The following is a 16,441-nucleotide window of genomic DNA, read 5'->3' as shown; positions in this document are numbered from 1 at the left end:
AAACTGATTTAATCAACCACTTGCACTATGAAAGACTGGCTATGAAAAAACGGGGAGAATAAAACCTGGATAGGCATCCCCATTTGCTGCATGGAACCCAGGAGGGTCCTATCCTGTCCTTGCTGAACTCAGGGCTCCCAAGAGAGGCTAGGATATAGTGGCACTTACAGGCAGAGTAGGGCTACATGCAGAATCAGAGACAAGTCAAGGTAGGCTGTTTTGGATTAATTAATTTAATTTATTGGATTTCTTAGTCGCCCATCTGGCTGGCCATCCAGCCACTCTGGGCGACGTACAAAATGAACAAAATAACACAAAATGACACACCAATACAATAACATTAAAATCTAAAAGCGATAATGTTAAAATCTAACCCACCCCAAAGGCCTGCCTGAAGAGCCAGGTCTTCACGGCCTGGCAGAAACTCATTGTAGAGGGGGCCTGGCGGAGATCATTCGGAAGGGAGTTCCATAGGGTGGGGGCCACAATTAAAAAAGCCCTCTCTCTAGTCCTCACCAGTCTAGCTGTTTTGACTGGTGGGATAGAGAGAAGGTCTTTTGAGGCCGATCTTGTTAGGCGGCATAGCTGATGATGCTGGAGTGCTCCTTCAGATAGACTGGGCCAAAACTGTATAGGGATTTAAAGGTCAAAACCAACACCTTGAATTGGGCCCGGCAAGCAACTGGTAGCCAGTGCAACTCTCTGAGCACTGGAGTTATGTGATCTCGCCGGTGGCTGCCTTTAATCAGGCGTGCCGCCGCGTTCTGAACCAGTTGCAGCTTCCAGACCATTTTCAAGGGTAACCCCACGTAGAGCACATTACCGTAGTCAAGGCAAGAGGAGACCAGGGCATGTACCACCGATGAGATCACAGCCAACAGGGGAAAGCAGAGCCTGTCAGGACCCTGGACAGATAGCTGTGGCAGGTGCTGGCTGGACCTCGCCCAGGACAGGTGATGTCTCAGCAGTATGCTATGTAGACTTCTGACCTGCTGTGAACCTACTTCCCTCTGAGGAGCTGTCTGTTTCTTAAAGGTGCATTGCCTTGTTCTGCAGCTGCTGGCTCCTATGGCAAGGGAGCGGTAATGACTGCATGGGGAGGTGCTGTTTGAGTGTGTGGGTAAAGCCACATCCTCTGGTCTGGATAGTCCTAGAGTGGAGGATAATGGCCCTCCAAGCAGTGCTTCCTTCTCTTCTGAGTCTTCCTCTGAGCCGGGGGAATGAGGCCAGAGAAGATGACAGGGGGCATCTTTTAAAAGGACTGCCTTGATGCTGTTTTGCCATGTGTCTCACATCTTGGATAACCTAGAAATGTAATCTGGGTGCTTAGTCATAGGTACTGGAGGTCAGCAGTGACATTCGTAAGGGTCCTAATGACTGGGACAAAAATATAGGGTTATCAGAGATTTGTAGACATAATTTTTGAAAATGATGACAGTGGCTTTGCTATTCTGTCTATGGCTATCCACAAGACCCTAAAAATGTATCATTTTAATTTTTTGAAAAAGTGATCACTCCCACGGGCCTTCCTGCTGTGAAGCTGTTGAAAGCCTTGATGCTAAAAGGTTTCTGTGCCCATCACAATTTTGTTTTCTATTTTTGTAAAAAAATTAATTCAATTAAAATTGTAATTTACAATAATGATCAAAATAATTTTAAAATAGTGTAGAATACCTGATGACAGCCTAGAAGGCAGCCTTCAGAATTGCAGTCCCATTTTAAGTTTTTTTGCCACACTCACTTTTACACTTTAATCACATATACACCATTGACATGTGGCTGTCACTGCCTGAAAAATGTTAGCCATGCATGCTGTACAGCAAATGGGTATGTCTACCCAAGTTCCTTCTCTTGCTATCCATTCACTGTGGTGCAACTTGTTAACTAACTCAGTTTTGGCTTTGCTATGGCAGGGGCAAGACTAAGAGAGAGGGAGGGAGGGATCCAGGCCTTCAAATCACATGGTGTCTTGGAGAAATTAACCCAGAGCATGAGTGGCTGGTGTAGAAGGGCGGACATGGAGCCACCCTCTTAATCTCGGTCTCACTGCCAGTTACTGTTAAGAGTCTTTGTTGTTGTTTGCAGGAGATTAACATGGCGTCCCTTTTGAAAATTCTCAACTGAATAATCAGAGACTGTAGTTCCAGGCAGGCACAGGACATTGTGTCTAGTCTTTTGCCACCACAATCCCTGTTTCTTAATCTTACAGAAAGAGGAACTCTCATAGGACTGCCATTTGTGTTCCTGCCCCCTTCCTGTTGAGGAAACTGGCTCAATGTTTGACTTGCCCTGAAATTACATAGTATTGTATATATATCTTCAGATTGGCTTAACACAGCAGTTAAGGTTTAGGACACTAAATTCCCCATCCACGTTATACTCTCTTACTCACCATAACAACTTCTTATGCAGTGCTTAATTCCTAAAATTAGGAACACTTTTCTTATTTTTATGTTTTATTGTGTAACTGATTTTAAATGTTTGATAAATTGTTCAGTACTTTAGTATTTGTAAGTTGCTTTACATTTTGTAAAAAGTGATTAACAAATATTAATAAATAAAATAAAAGGTGCGATAGGCTTTTAACTATATAAATATATTATATATGCATTTCTTTGCTGCTCGTACTTGACATTTCAAGGCTAGTTGTGGGGATTCTAGGGCAGAGGAACTGCACTCTGCACATACTCAAATGTGCTCTTTTTATTATTTCACATATTTTCAGCCTGACTCAAGCTGAGGACTCTGCCCTTATTTTATCTCTTGCGAAGCTGCCTCTGCTTAACATGGAGTTCTTCTGAAGTTTTGCTGCTGTCTGACAAAATGGCTGTCTTCTGTTGCTTCCTGTTTATCGGGAATTGAGAACCTCTTTCAGACTGAAGACTGCATTCACTTCTGGGCAACCTTCCAGTGCCACATGCTAGCGATGGGCAGGGCCAGAAGGAAAAGTGGGAAGAGCACCAAATATAAATTTTACCTTCATATGCCACCCACCAACCCCCTCTATCCTCCATTCAGTCAAGCAAGAGGCATCATCAGAGGTCGAGGACACATTCTAGCCAGGCAACAGCATTCAAGGTGGCTGCAACTGGGGAGAGGGTGTGGCCTAGAGAGAGTTATGAGAGCCAGACAGAGAGGTCTCAAGGGCCACATTCACTCTTGTTCTCCCCGTCCACCTTTCTATCCTCCATCATGGCAAGCAAGAGCTATTATCGCAGTTCAAGGGCACATTTCAGCCGGGCAAGCGTACTCAGGGAGTACATGGAGCAGGGCTTGCAAGGCACATGGCCTGTGGACAGTTCCCAGGGCCAGGTAAAGAGGCATGGAGGGCCATATTCAGCCCCCAGAGCTGAGGTTCCCTACCCCTGGTTTAGAGTATGTTATCAACTGCATGGGGCAGCCTCCTTAACGAGCCCAGCCAGGAGCAGAAGGAAGATCTCCACAGAAAGGAGGTGGTTGGTGGCCAGGTTACGTAGCCACGGAAGCAGGGAAAAGCAGATAGTTTGACCCCCAGCTCTTTGGTGGGACCGACAGGTGCTTTTGGTGAATAAGGCTGATGTATGATGCATCTGCTTATAGGACCCAGTCAGATAAATGTCCATGCAACACAAGGATAATCCAAGGTCTCTTATGATGCATCTACTTCATAATTAGTCTTGCTTATTGGCCCTCTTTGGTTCTGCCTTGGGCCAATGCTGCATAAGTACAGGTATCGGGGCTTCTGTCAGCATTGGCTGCCCATTTGGTTTTCAGTGAACTGTGATTCAATACAGCATAGCAAACTTCATCAGCGTCATATTCCAGGGGCTGCAGGAGGGGGGGAAAAGAGAAGAGATTTAAAATGAAATCCTGCCACTACCTCTTCTAGAGTACTTCCCATGTAGGCAAATATAAGTGCTTAAATAACAGGAATTTGATCAGCAACTTCAGAATAGGAGCAAACGGCATCTGGGGCTTCCAGCCAACTATCAGGAAGATGGCACTCTGCACTCCCTCTGCGCCCCCCAATCAAATTAGCCTACTGCTAAAATAAAAAGTTGCCAACCAGGATCCTGGTTTCAGTGTTTTAAAATAACTGTTCCATCACTTAGGCTAAAAGGGTATGGCCCCCAATACAATCTTTGTTCAAACGTCTGGTGTAAAATTGAATTGCTTTATACTCGTAACTGTGAAACCAAGGTACTGTAGGGCTTTCATTTCCATTGGCCACACCTGGAGGGGCAACGGGATGATCTGCTAAACAGTTGCAGAAATCTGTCTGAACCTCAATTAAAAAAAAAAAAGCACTCTAGTTGATCCAACCAGGTTTTAGAGTAAAAAGGGGTGGCGTTTGACTAGCATGGTGTGCCCCATTTTCAAAAAAAAGAGGTGGAGACATACTGGAACCAGCAGAACAGTGTGTCTCTACCCATAGAGATGTATGGATAAAGCTACATCCCTATTAGCATCCATTGGGCACAACTGCCAATGGTGGCTTTCATTTTAACACTAGATGTTAGCCACTATCTTCTTCTATCTCTGTGGCCAACTATCTTTAAGAAGCTGGGTAGGTAGAGGCTGCCACACTGAGAGGTGTTTTGTCTTAGACTGAAGAGTCAGGACTAGTGTAGAGGGTTGGCAGGAAGTTCACAGCCATAAAAGTTTTTTGTTCAAAGGAAAGTTTCTTACTATGTTCAATGGTTGGCTTCTGTCATTGGCCGTGGAACCTGTAGATCAGAGAGACACCATGAGATTCTCCACCCAAACTGTTTCAGAGTAGAACTGTGGATACTGTTTGTGTATTCTAACTCTTAACGTGGTGCCCTCCAGATGTTTTAGACTATAACTCCAACTCCTATCAAAGCTGATTACTGGCCGTGTCGGCTAGGGTTGATGAGAATTGTAATCTAAAGCATCTGAAGAGCATCAAGACCTTTATTTTGATGGAGGAAGCCTCTTCCTTCATACCTGTGAGGCTGTGTATTACTCTGCTCTAGAAACAGTCTCACCAAGGTAACCCAAATACTACAATGCTTTTCTGCAACCTCCATAAATTAAAGTAGATAAATTAAAGTAATATACACATTTGGTTCTGCTAGAGATTCTGGTTTCTGTTAGAGATAGGAAAAGATAAGGAGGTATTCAGAGCACTGAAGCCCTGTACCTCTAACTGCTATAAAAACAGAATAAATACCTGCTGTCTGTAAACATAAAAGAAATTACATTAAAATGCATTATCAGTGACATTTGAATCTGCACAGACCAACTATTACGCATATATTGAAAATGGATGCTTAGTGGAGTTGTGGTATACCATATGTGTATCTGTGGCAGAGATGGGGAACCTGTGGCCTTCCAGATATTATTGGACTCCAACTCCCATCAGCCCCAGCCAGCATAGCCAAAAGTCAAGGATGATGGGAACTGTAGTCTAGCAACATCGGCCACAGGTTCCCCAGCCCAGATGTATGGCAATGTGATATTTTTTTTTTAATTTAAAAATTATAATAATTCTTAATCACTATTATTAACTTGTAAATACACAAGCCTTGTGTAAATGTTGACTACTTGATTTGACAGTCTCCTACTATATTTTACAATTTGCACTGGCATATGGTATATAATTATTTATATATATGTTAATTTTGTATGTTTAATTAATAAATGCAAGATAAACAAACAAATAAATAAATTCCACTTAGCCCATGCCCACCCACCAGCTTTTGTGATTTCACCAGGAATTACGCACAAAACTTCAAGCCTATCTTTCCAGTCATAAGAACTAGAAGCCTTGTGTTTTTCTAAGAGCATTCTCTCTCTGGCAGAGTAACTTGCAGTGATACAGGCCCCACGATATGAGAATTTACGACCTCAAGTATGCATGCTTTAGTTTCAGACATTATAAAGTAACCCATCCAGAGGCTCACTTACCCTTTCTCCTTTTTCTGTACAATACAAAGGCAAGTAATAGCAGTATGAGGACCAGAAGGAGAAGACCGGCAGGAATGCTTGCCCACAAAATTATTGAAAATCTGTCTGTAAAACCATGAATAGGAGATCGTGAGTTAAAATGCTGCTCATGCTTACCAAACCACACACAGTGTCCAGAGGCTAACAAGAATGATCCTTCTATCAGTCCACCGAACTGTCCATTCACCCCTTCACATAACCATCTCCCCGTCCCTTCACACGCTGCTTTTCCCACATCCATTCATCAGACTGCATCATGACTGTATTTTGACTTCTTGTGATGGCTATGTACACCCCCGTGTGCGCGCACACACATACACTGCTTCTCCTGTACTTTTGACCTCATGCTACTTGGGATATGTGTAAATGAAGCTATGTGTAGGGGAAGGGACATAGCTCAGAGAGTTCAGTCTTGGCATCTCCAGGTAGGGCTGGGAATGTCCCCTGTCCGAAGCCCTGGAGAGCCACTTCTTGTCAGTGTGGGCAATAAGGAGCTAAGATCAATGGGTTGACACAGCATCAGGCAGCTTCGTATGTGCTGTGTCTCCAGTATCAGAGGCAGTATTCATGAGCTGAACACGGCTATTGCGCCCATGCCCTGTCTATGGGCTACCTGTAGGCCTCTGGTTGGCCACTGAGAACAGAATGCTGGACCAGGTGGGCCTTTGGTCTGATGCATCAGGGCTCCCTTAGTTTTATGACAAAACCTTTCCATCTGTCCTACCATAGAGCATGCCCTGCCCTATCTCTCACCCTCTGCTTCCTCTGTACTGTTCATGGGGGACATGCATGAATTCAGCAATCCTGTGTGTGAGCCAAATGGGTTGGCTGACTGGCACCCTGCCAAAAAGGAAAGCACCAATCAGGCATGAATGACCCACATGACTGGTCCTGCTCATGTGGTTGCTTCATCTGCACATATTTGCTGCTGTACTGCGTTTGCTGCTTCAGGCAGCTTCCTCAATCTGTCTAACGGTAGAACCGGCCCTGAACACCATGGGAAAGCAGCTTCTTCGCACTGCCATACATGTATGAAGATGTCCCTTTACATTCATCCACCTGTCCTTTCAACCTCTTTCATAAGTCCAACAAGGTACCACAGCAGCATTCATGTTGATGTTTTAATTGTTAATTTGTCGTGAAATATTTTATAGGAAGCTAATCACAAATGGAAACAAACAAACAAACATACACTTAAGTACAGTGGGGTTTTTTCTTGGTGCAGTATTGTGTGTGTGTATATGTAAACAGAGACTACAAGCAGCCTTGGAAATTTCTATTGCTAGTGTGCAGTGTGCACAATCATATATAAGGATACCAAAGGCCATTCCATAAATGCACCAAGTATGCTCAAGTAAATGTTGAAATGGGCTTCCTGCAATCTATTTATGGCTCCTGCTGACCTGTCCTCAGATGCAATCATCCATTTCTGATCTTGCCCTTAGTAATCAGTTGCTGATGTACTCTAAAACCTATTCCCTATGATGTGGCTCTTTGTTGTTGTTATGTGCCTCCGAGTCGACTACGACTTATGACGACCCTACGAATCAGCGACCTCCAAGAGCATCTGTCCTGAACCACCCTGTTCAGATCTTGTAAATTCAGGTCTGTGGCTTCCTTTATGGAATCAATCCATCTCTTGTTTGACCTTCCTCTTTTCCTACTCCCTTCTGTTTTTCTGTATTGTCTTTTCTAGTGAATCATGTCTTCTCATTAATTATTATGATGTGGCTGTAGGCCCCCTCTAATAGCATTAGGCTTGGGGAGGCGTAATAATCTCAAAAGCTCTTGTTTCATGCACAGAGAGTAAGAGCTGGGAGGAAGGTGGCAGAAAGAACTAAGCTACATGAATCTCCTCCTCACCTATCACAACCAGCTCCACAGGGTCACTTGGCTCTGACCACACATAGGGATTTATTCTGTGGTATTGGCAGGTGTAGCTCCCTCCATCCTCCAAGGTCACTTGAGAGAAAAAGAACTCCGTTGTGTTGCTGCTTTGTTGTGTCGTCTGTGATGCTATCAGGATGCTTGATTTGTACAAGGAAAAGGTCAGATAACTCTTTCTCCCCTGACATTCAATGCTGATATTCATCCCCAGAGAAATCTGCTCTGTTGGTCTCACCCTGATGGAGGGTTTAGAGAGCCAGGGATCTAGTGTTAAGAAGGGGGGGGAACAGTAAGGAAAGCATGGAGTCATTGTTAAGAGGTCAACTTATTATTTGTGATACCGATAGCCCGAAGGAATGGCGGCTGAAATTCTGGTCCTAGGAATGACTAGGAGTATTCTTTTTCCAGAAGCACATAGACAGATGTCTCCGGCTCCCCACAAGGCATGGCATGGCAGTGATAGATGAACGGCCATACCATGTTCTTTTTTAAAAGCACCCAGTAATTAAGATACTCTGTCCATGCAGAGGTTCCATTTATCTATTCTGGCTTGTTAGAGATCATCTTAATATTTCTATATGGATAGCCTGGGCATGGAATGGGTGCTGAAATGCAGGTGATAGAAGGACACAGGAGCAGCCTGAGCCATAACCAAAAGCCAGGTGGGACACATACTCTGATATGTTGTTTACATAACACACAGTCAAGACAGTCATTGTTAATTTCCATCTTAATCCTTTTGCTTCCTCATCCAACCCATTGCCCTGCTGATGCCACCTCCACCCCTTCAGCCCAAATGTCCCTTTATTGGTGGTGGAGGTAGGCAAGGGGTGGTAGTGGAGGAGGCAGCAAATCTACCCAATTTGCACTTTCTGAAACAATACGCAAATTTGCGCTTTCTGAAACAATGTGCAAAGCAAAACAAAACCATCCTTTGCAATTCACAATTTGCAATGCAGTTCTCCAGTCAAGTAATGTCCGCAAAAATGCATATACTAGAGTAATCTGTGCATAAAAATGCAGTTGTTGGTGAAAATAACATGCAAGAACGCATTATATTAGGGAAAACTGCTTTGTAAAAATATGTGTACTGGGTAAAATTGCATACAAAAATGTGTGTATTAATAGAAATTCGCACTAAAATGCTGGTGGATTTTCATGAAGACAAAAACAAAACACTAACTGATGTGGAAACTGACCTTAAGATTGAAGAAGAAGAAGAAAAGAAACGGAGAGAAACAAAAAATTGACAGATACGCCCACCCCTATGGGGAGGTGGTGCAATTGTGTAGAAAGAGTATGAGAGGGTATGTCAGATTCGATGACTTGCTTCTGAAAACTAGCTACCCTGAGTCTACCAGACAAATAGATTTCTTCTGTGGTGAAACTGTGGCAGAAGTGTTCGCTTGCTGAGTTTAATAATCATGGAAGGGAGAGCTGCAGGGATGAGTATGCTACCTCGACCCCTCATCGTCATTCTAGTCACCCTTCCTGAGTTGGAGGGCTGTAGTTCAGAGGTAGGGCTTCTGCTTTGCATGTACAAGGTCCTGGGTTCAGTCCCCGCTGTCCGTCAGAGAATTCTGGATAGACCAAAGGTCTGATTCAGTATAAGGCAGCCTCCTTGGGAGTGTTAGTGACAGGGAAGGCAAATGAGGGCATTGCCCTCCCATGATAATTCTGCTCCCACCCCCAAATTTCTAGCACTGTAGTAACTTAAAATCTCATTTGAGCTTTTAGAAATACAGTTTAGGCATCCAAAGAGAGAGGCAGGTCAAAGTTACCAAGGGAATGAGAACACAGCAAATATTCACTAATAGGCAAAAAAACTTGCAGTTTAAGAATATATCTGTGGGCTATAGGTACGTTCTTAAACCGCAAGGTTTTTTGCCTATTAGTGATTTTTCTCTGCTTTTTAATCCGGGAGGTAAGAAATGGGATCCTGTGCAAGTTTGCTGAGAATGGATTCATCATGTGAATGCTTATTGAGTTCATGGGGATTTACTCCCCTGCAATCATGCTTAGGATAGGTGAAACTGACCACAGAGGATGGGGGGGGGTGAGGAGGAGGAAGAGGGAGGGGAGGAAGGGCAGAGGGGAGGAGGGGGATGGGAGCAGGGAGGAGGGGAAGGGAGGAGAAGGACATGTTTGATCATTTGCATGCTTATTGAGTTCAGTGGGATTTACTCTCGTGCAATCATGCTTAGGATAGGTAAAACTGACTGGGGGAGAGGGAGGGAGGGCTGAAGTGGGCAGGGGAGGAGGAAGAGGGGAGGGGAGGAGGAAGGGAGAGGAGAGGGGAAGGAGGGGAAAGGCAGGTCTGATCATTTGCATGCTTATTGAGTTCAATGGGATTTACTCCTATGCAATCATGGTTAGGATAGGTAAAACTGACCATGGGGGAGGAGGAGGGGGAAGGGGAAGGAGCAGATTGGAGGGGGTAAAGGAAGGGGGAGGGAGGGCAGGTTTGATAATTTGCATGCTTATAGAGTTCAATGGTATTTACTCCTGTGCAATCATGCTTAAGATAGGTAAAACTGACCATGGGGAGGAGGAAGGGGAGGGGGAAGGAGGGGATTGGAATGGGATTGGGATGCGGAGGGAGGGGCAAAGGAAGGGGGAGGGAAGGGAGGGTGGGTTTGATCATTTGCATACTTTTTGAGTTCAATGGGATTTATTTCTATGCAATCATGTTTGAAAATGGAAATGGACTGCCTTCAAGTCGATACTGACTTATGGCGACCCTATTAATAGGGTTTTCATGGTAAACGGTATTCAGAGGTGGTTTTACCATTGCCTTCCTCTGAGGCTGAGAGGCAGTGACTGGCCCAAGGTCACCCAGTCAGCTTCATGGCTGCGTGGGGATTCAAACCCTGGTCTCCCAGGTCATAGTCCAACACTGACCTGGGGGAGATGCAGGGAGGGGAGGAGGAGGGGGAGAAGATTGGGTGGGTGGGCACTGGGCAGAGGGAAAGCCTCTTTCCTTTCCAAAAGGAAAACATTGTGAACAGTATCATTGCTTTTCAGTGTTTCCCCCACCTTTTTATTCTACAGCAGACACATGTAGCCTCCCACCCAAATTTAAACCAAAGCTGTCCCTGGCCACATCCACACCAGGCCTTTATTTCACTTAGGACAGTCATGGCTTCTCTCAAAGAATCCTGGGAAGTGTAGTTAGTGAAGGGTGCTGAGAGTTGCTAGGAGATGCCCTGTTCCCCTCACAGACCTTCAATCAGAGTGGCTGACTGTTAAGCCAGTCTGGCCACTGGAGATCTGTCAGTGGAATAGGAGTCTCCTCTCAGCACCCTTCACAAAATACACTTCCCAGGATTCTTTGGGGAAGACATGACTATCTCAAGTGAAATCAAAGTCTGGTGTGGGTGTGGCCCCCTGGTTAGGCAAGCCAAGCAGATGTGTGTCTGGCTTTTAGAACACTGACAGTTGGTTCTTACTGAGCATGCCAGACACTATCATTCAGTTCAACGCAAGATTCCTTAAATTAATTAAAAATCAGCCAGGCTTTTTAAAAACTTTTAAACTGCAGAAGATGAAAGTCAGAGTATGGGGCAAGGTCAGTAATAGGATTACAGGAACTCTGTGAACATCGCTGATTTTTAATGAATTTCAACAGATTATGAGAACTCAGACAAAAAAAGTCCAAAAGGGTTCTGGGTTTTTTCTCTCTCTTTTTACACTTTGAACTCTCTATTCTCTGTTTTGTATATCGCCATGAAAATCGAAAGGGTTGTCAAGCAAGCATTTCTGAGTTCAGGACTATAAGTTTTGTAAGGTTTTGTTTTGAAATTAGCTTATGGGAAGCATCAGAATGGCATGGGGGGTATTTTCAATTTAACATTGCGGAATGTGAAAAATCCACGCTGGCTATAGTATACAGCCACTCTCATGACTATAATAAGAGTTAAAAGTGTGAATGAATGAAGTGAATACAGATATTGATGGAGGGGGGAGGGAGTTGGCAAACCTAAGGATTTTCAGTTAGAGGAAGAAGAGGCAGGAAGGATAGTGCTGTTATGCACTGCAGAACATCTCCCTCTTCCCTGTAGTGCTCATCCAGCTCCGTGATGGTGAGTGTTATCAGTGCATCTGATGGGTGAGTCTAGGCTTTTGGGCCTAGACCAGCCTTTCCCAACTAGTGGGCCACCAGCTGATGTTGGACCACAACTCCCATCAGCCTCAGCCACCATTGCCAATGCTCAGGAAAGATGGGAATTATGGTCCAACAACATCTGGTGGCCCACTAGTTGGGAAAGGCTGGCCTAGACTGTGCAGCAGCCTAGTCTAGTCCAGGGCAGGACCTGAGAAGTAGAGAGGTGGACTTCCGGGAAGGGTTGCTTTGCCTGTGCTGCCTCTGAGCCGAGCTCTTGTCTCAGAAGAAGCTTTTTCAGCTATAAAATCAGTCACAACGCTCTTTTTTGACTGGTAAAGATTTTCTCCCGGGCAGGGAGAAACGTAAGAGATTAACCCCAAAGCCTGTTTTTGTGGGGAGGACTGGATTTCATTTATTTATGAGAGAAGGTTCAAACTGCAATGCCGGATGGACTTTCATCAAGCTCTAGCTGATTACAGCGACACGTTTATCTTTTCTTTAAAGAATAACGGACTTTAACAGGCAGATAAGCATCCTTCTTTCTTTTTTCTTTTTTCACTTGATTTAAATTGGTGCAGCAAAAAAAAGAGATTTGTCAATGAATCAGCTGTGAAGAACTTTTTAGGTGAGTTATGGCTTTTCTCTTTCACTAACGAAATTAAGGAGGAAAGAAATCGAAAAAGCTTATCTTTGTTTATCGCAAAAAGCTGTCCTGGAGGTGCATTCTAAGGATACCAACGGAAGAGGGATTTCTATTTCGAGGAGGGGGGAAAAAAATTTTTTTTTTAATTTTATTTTGGTCTATTTCACTTTGACGAATCTGCTTGTTCACGACACCACTAATTGTTTTGATGTTGGGAACTAAGTTTGTTTTGTATTCCTGAACACATAGAGATAAGGCAGGCTGTATTGTCTACACTGATATAAACAAGCCTGGAATATTAACCCAATTGTGGCTGAAATAATTTTTGTTTCTGTGGTTTTAAGAATGGCAGCCAGGAAAGTGATTGAGACCATGGAAGAAATTATGTTTCAGAAAATAATGGATGAGATTGAGATAACGAAACAAACCCTGAGACAGGGTAGACAGGAGATGAAAATTGAATTTAATAAAATGACGCAGGAGCTTAAAGAAATAGTGGATTCTGTGAGAGAGGAGTTTGATGGGATACGGAACCTACAAGCCCTGGAGATTGGAACAAATGTGAAATTGGAAAAAGATCTGGAGTTTATGGATGACAGAAATAAAGTTTACTGTTTGGAATTCAACGTTGTCTCTGAAGAAATTAATGAAGATTTTGGTGGTAAAGTTATCAATGTCTTGGATAATTTTCTGGACTGGAATGATGTGATGGAGCTTGACATAGAAAAAATCTATGGAGTTGGCTACAGATATGTGACAGTGGAGAAACTCTTAAGAGATGAGCCAGTGCATTTTGTAAAAATGAAGAACAGAGATATGACTTTGCAGCAATATTTCAGCAACATATTCAGAATTCTTGACTGGAATGATGTGATGGGGCTTGACACAGAAAAAAATTATGGAATTAACTACAAATATGTGACAGAGCAGAGATGCACCCAGAGCAGAGATGTGACTTTACAACAATATTTCAACAACATATTCAGAATTGATGGCAAGGACATATTTGTGATGGGGGAAATTCCCATCAGACTCTTGTTATATGACTATGGCTATGACAGCAAGATCATCATGGGATACTGATTATGGATGAATGGATACTGAAACCACTGGATTTAACAGGACTATTGAAGATGGAAGATGGAATTAATATTGATAATGGAAGAATGGTTATGGAAATTATTGGACTTAACTGATTTGACTAGATGGATTAATTGATATGTTTACTTGGACTATGGCTATGACAACAAGATTATTATGGGATACTGATAATGGAAGAATGGCTACTGAAATTACTGGACTTAACAGGATTATTGAAGATGGAAGATGGAATTAATATAGATAATGGAAGAATGGCTATTGAAATTATTGGGCCTAACAGATTTGAATTAGATGGATTAAGCGACATGTTTATTTGGAGAAAAATTGAAAGATATATCTCTCAAGGAATTGAAACCTCTCTTTGACTTTTTGTGGAAAGAATAAAATAATGTTTATGAGATTTGAGGATTAATTAAGATAACTACTGGAGGAAAGTGATTTTATAATATAATTTTAGAGATAGGATTGTTATATATTGTAGACTTACAGCTGATCTGCGACAAATCGGAAGTCAACATTTTATTTTATTGTTTAATTGTTTTTGTTTTGTTTTGTTTTGTTTTTTGTCTTTGAAAATTTGAATAAAAATTAATGGGAAAAAAAAGAAGAAGTAGAGAGGTGAGTGAGCCGTCTCTTCAAGGCCTAGGAAGTCTAATCAAACCTTATTAACTTAGCCCAGGCAATGCGGAGCTGGAATATTGTGTGAGTGCATGTGTCTGGGGGGCATTTCTTCCCTAGTTTGTTAAAAAAGTTGAAAAATATATCCTTTCAATCCTTTCAAGTTGGTTCCATTTAAAAATGGTTTTGAAGATTATAATGTGGCTAGAGCCTTAGTTGCAACAGTATTAGACCTCCACCCAGCTGTGCACATGATCATTATAAATAATCCACTTTATTTAACTTTTCTCATGTGAATTTACGTACTACCAAAATTGGGTGTTTGAGATTGCTGGTAGAGCTATTAGAAGCAGTGTTAGCTGGCTAGCCCAGGGCCTTTCTGTAGAACAGAGACTGTGTACTTGTACAGTTAATTCTAGCACCTGTAGTTTGTAGAGATGTATAGGTCTTACGTGACATACTGTGAAGCATTTCCTTATGAAAAGTGATGTTTATAAGTATTAATTTAATTTTTAAAGTGAAACTTCTCTTAATTGCATTCCTGGCATGGCAAAGGAGACCAGGGCAGTTAGTTCTGGGAAGCAGCTGGCTCAGGAGAACTGAACTCACAGTTCACGAGTGTACTAAAACATTGTACCTGTACAAGGAAGAAACCTTGCCACACATGTACACTTTGTATGCTGCAGGGTTCACCTTTGGTGCATCCACAGCTGTGTTTAAAAATTCATTCTCAACTTTGACACAGGTGCTGACACCACACAGGCATTCAAACCTTCATCAGAAAAAAGCAAACTTAGTAATCTTGGCTTTTGAAAGCAACATATCTGAAGGCATTTCAAGTGAACAGTTCCTCTGCACGTTTGCAGAGAAATTATGGCACATTAGACTTTATTAACAGTTCAGATCGTTATGGTAGGATGACTTGCATAATATATATTTACTTCCTACTCACTGTTATTTAGTTTACACAACTATTATGTGTGTGGAAAATAATTGTATTTTAAATTGATTTGCTTTTTTGTAAATGTCACATGTCGTACTTCCTAATTAAGTGCATAAATTGGGGTTTATTTTTGTCATTACCTATGAAAAATTCCCCCCTAGAAACCTCTTTTATACTGACCGATGTCCCAACTAGAGTTACCAGGTCTCAATTTTTTGGCCAGAGTCTCCAGTTTTTTGGGGGGCCCTCCAGCTCTCCGGCTAGCACCCCTTAATCTCTGCACTCTCAGTTTCAATTAAAAAACAAATTAAGTTTCTAGGTGGTCTGGGTCCCTAGATATACACCAAAACGTCAGCTGCCCCCCCCACGACTGTTTAATCTATTTAACTGATATGACGCTGAAGTTGGTTCCTAGTTCCCAGTTCCTTATTTGCTTGAAAGTTCAAAACACTAATAAAGAAGAGTTGACAGCTACAGCAACTTCAAACCAAACTTAACATGCCTCTGAACCCCAAAATATATGTTGGGGTACCCTGTATGATATATCACTGTGATCAGGGAACTCTCCCCATCAAGAATAACAATACATTTATGCAATCAAAATCATCAGGCTTCTGATATTATCATAAATGCATAATGATGTCATAAAATCATAAAAATAAGTAACTGGGGTTGCCCACCCCAAACTCTGCTCTGGGACAGGACAAATCATATACCCCAGGAAAGGGGAGGGTGTCCTCTATGAGATGCCACTGCGTTCCGCCTGGCCCAGAACGTCTGCTGGGCGCAGGGCGTGGAGGAAGGCATCTATGCAAAATCAAAGCAGACCAAAACACGTAGAAAAAAATAAGTAACTGGGGGTGCCCACCCCAAAATCTACTCTGGGCCAGGACAAATCATATACCCCAGGAAAGGGGAGGGTGTCCTCTACGAGATGCCAGTGCATCCCGTCTGGCCCAGAGCTTCTGTAGGGCACCGGGCATGCACGGGTGCATCAATGCAAAATCAAAATGGACAAAAACACATCGAAAAAAAATAAGTAACTGGGGGTACCCACCCCAAAATCTGCTCTAGGACAGGACAAATCATATACCCCAGAAAAGGGGAGGGTATCCTCTATGAGTTGCCACTGCGTCCCACCTGGCCCACAGCTTCTGCTGGGCACAGGGCACAGAGGAGACCATCTATACAAAAT

The 16,441-nt window shown here is 42.9% G+C and overlaps 1 protein-coding gene across 3 annotated transcripts in view; it reads right to left on the bottom strand.

Moving 5' to 3' along the window:
• Nucleotides 1-217: 217 nt before the first annotated feature.
• LOC133367075 (immunoglobulin superfamily member 1-like) overlaps nucleotides 218-16,441 on the bottom strand; it is a 31,423-nt gene continuing 15,199 nt past the window's right edge. For 2 of the 3 annotated variants that reach the window (XM_061590790.1, XM_061590791.1), the window contains exons 6-9: nucleotides 7,813-8,100; nucleotides 5,911-6,015; nucleotides 4,669-4,706; nucleotides 218-3,807 (exon numbers count right to left, since the gene is read on the bottom strand). In XM_061590790.1, coding sequence (XP_061446774.1) covers nucleotides 3,661-3,807; nucleotides 4,669-4,706; nucleotides 5,911-6,015; nucleotides 7,813-8,100 — 578 coding nt within the window. In that variant the 3' untranslated portion in view covers nucleotides 218-3,660. The remainder of the gene's footprint in view (nucleotides 3,808-4,668; nucleotides 4,707-5,910; nucleotides 6,016-7,812; nucleotides 8,101-16,441) is intronic. The other variant, XM_061590792.1, reaches the window with a different exon arrangement.

This window comes from Rhineura floridana, chromosome 11 (assembly GCF_030035675.1).
Source record: "Rhineura floridana isolate rRhiFlo1 chromosome 11, rRhiFlo1.hap2, whole genome shotgun sequence".
NCBI classification, from domain to species: domain Eukaryota; kingdom Metazoa; phylum Chordata; class Lepidosauria; order Squamata; family Rhineuridae; genus Rhineura; species Rhineura floridana.
The sequence above is the reverse complement of the archived record's forward strand: the minus strand, read 5'-3'. Positions and strand labels throughout refer to the sequence as shown.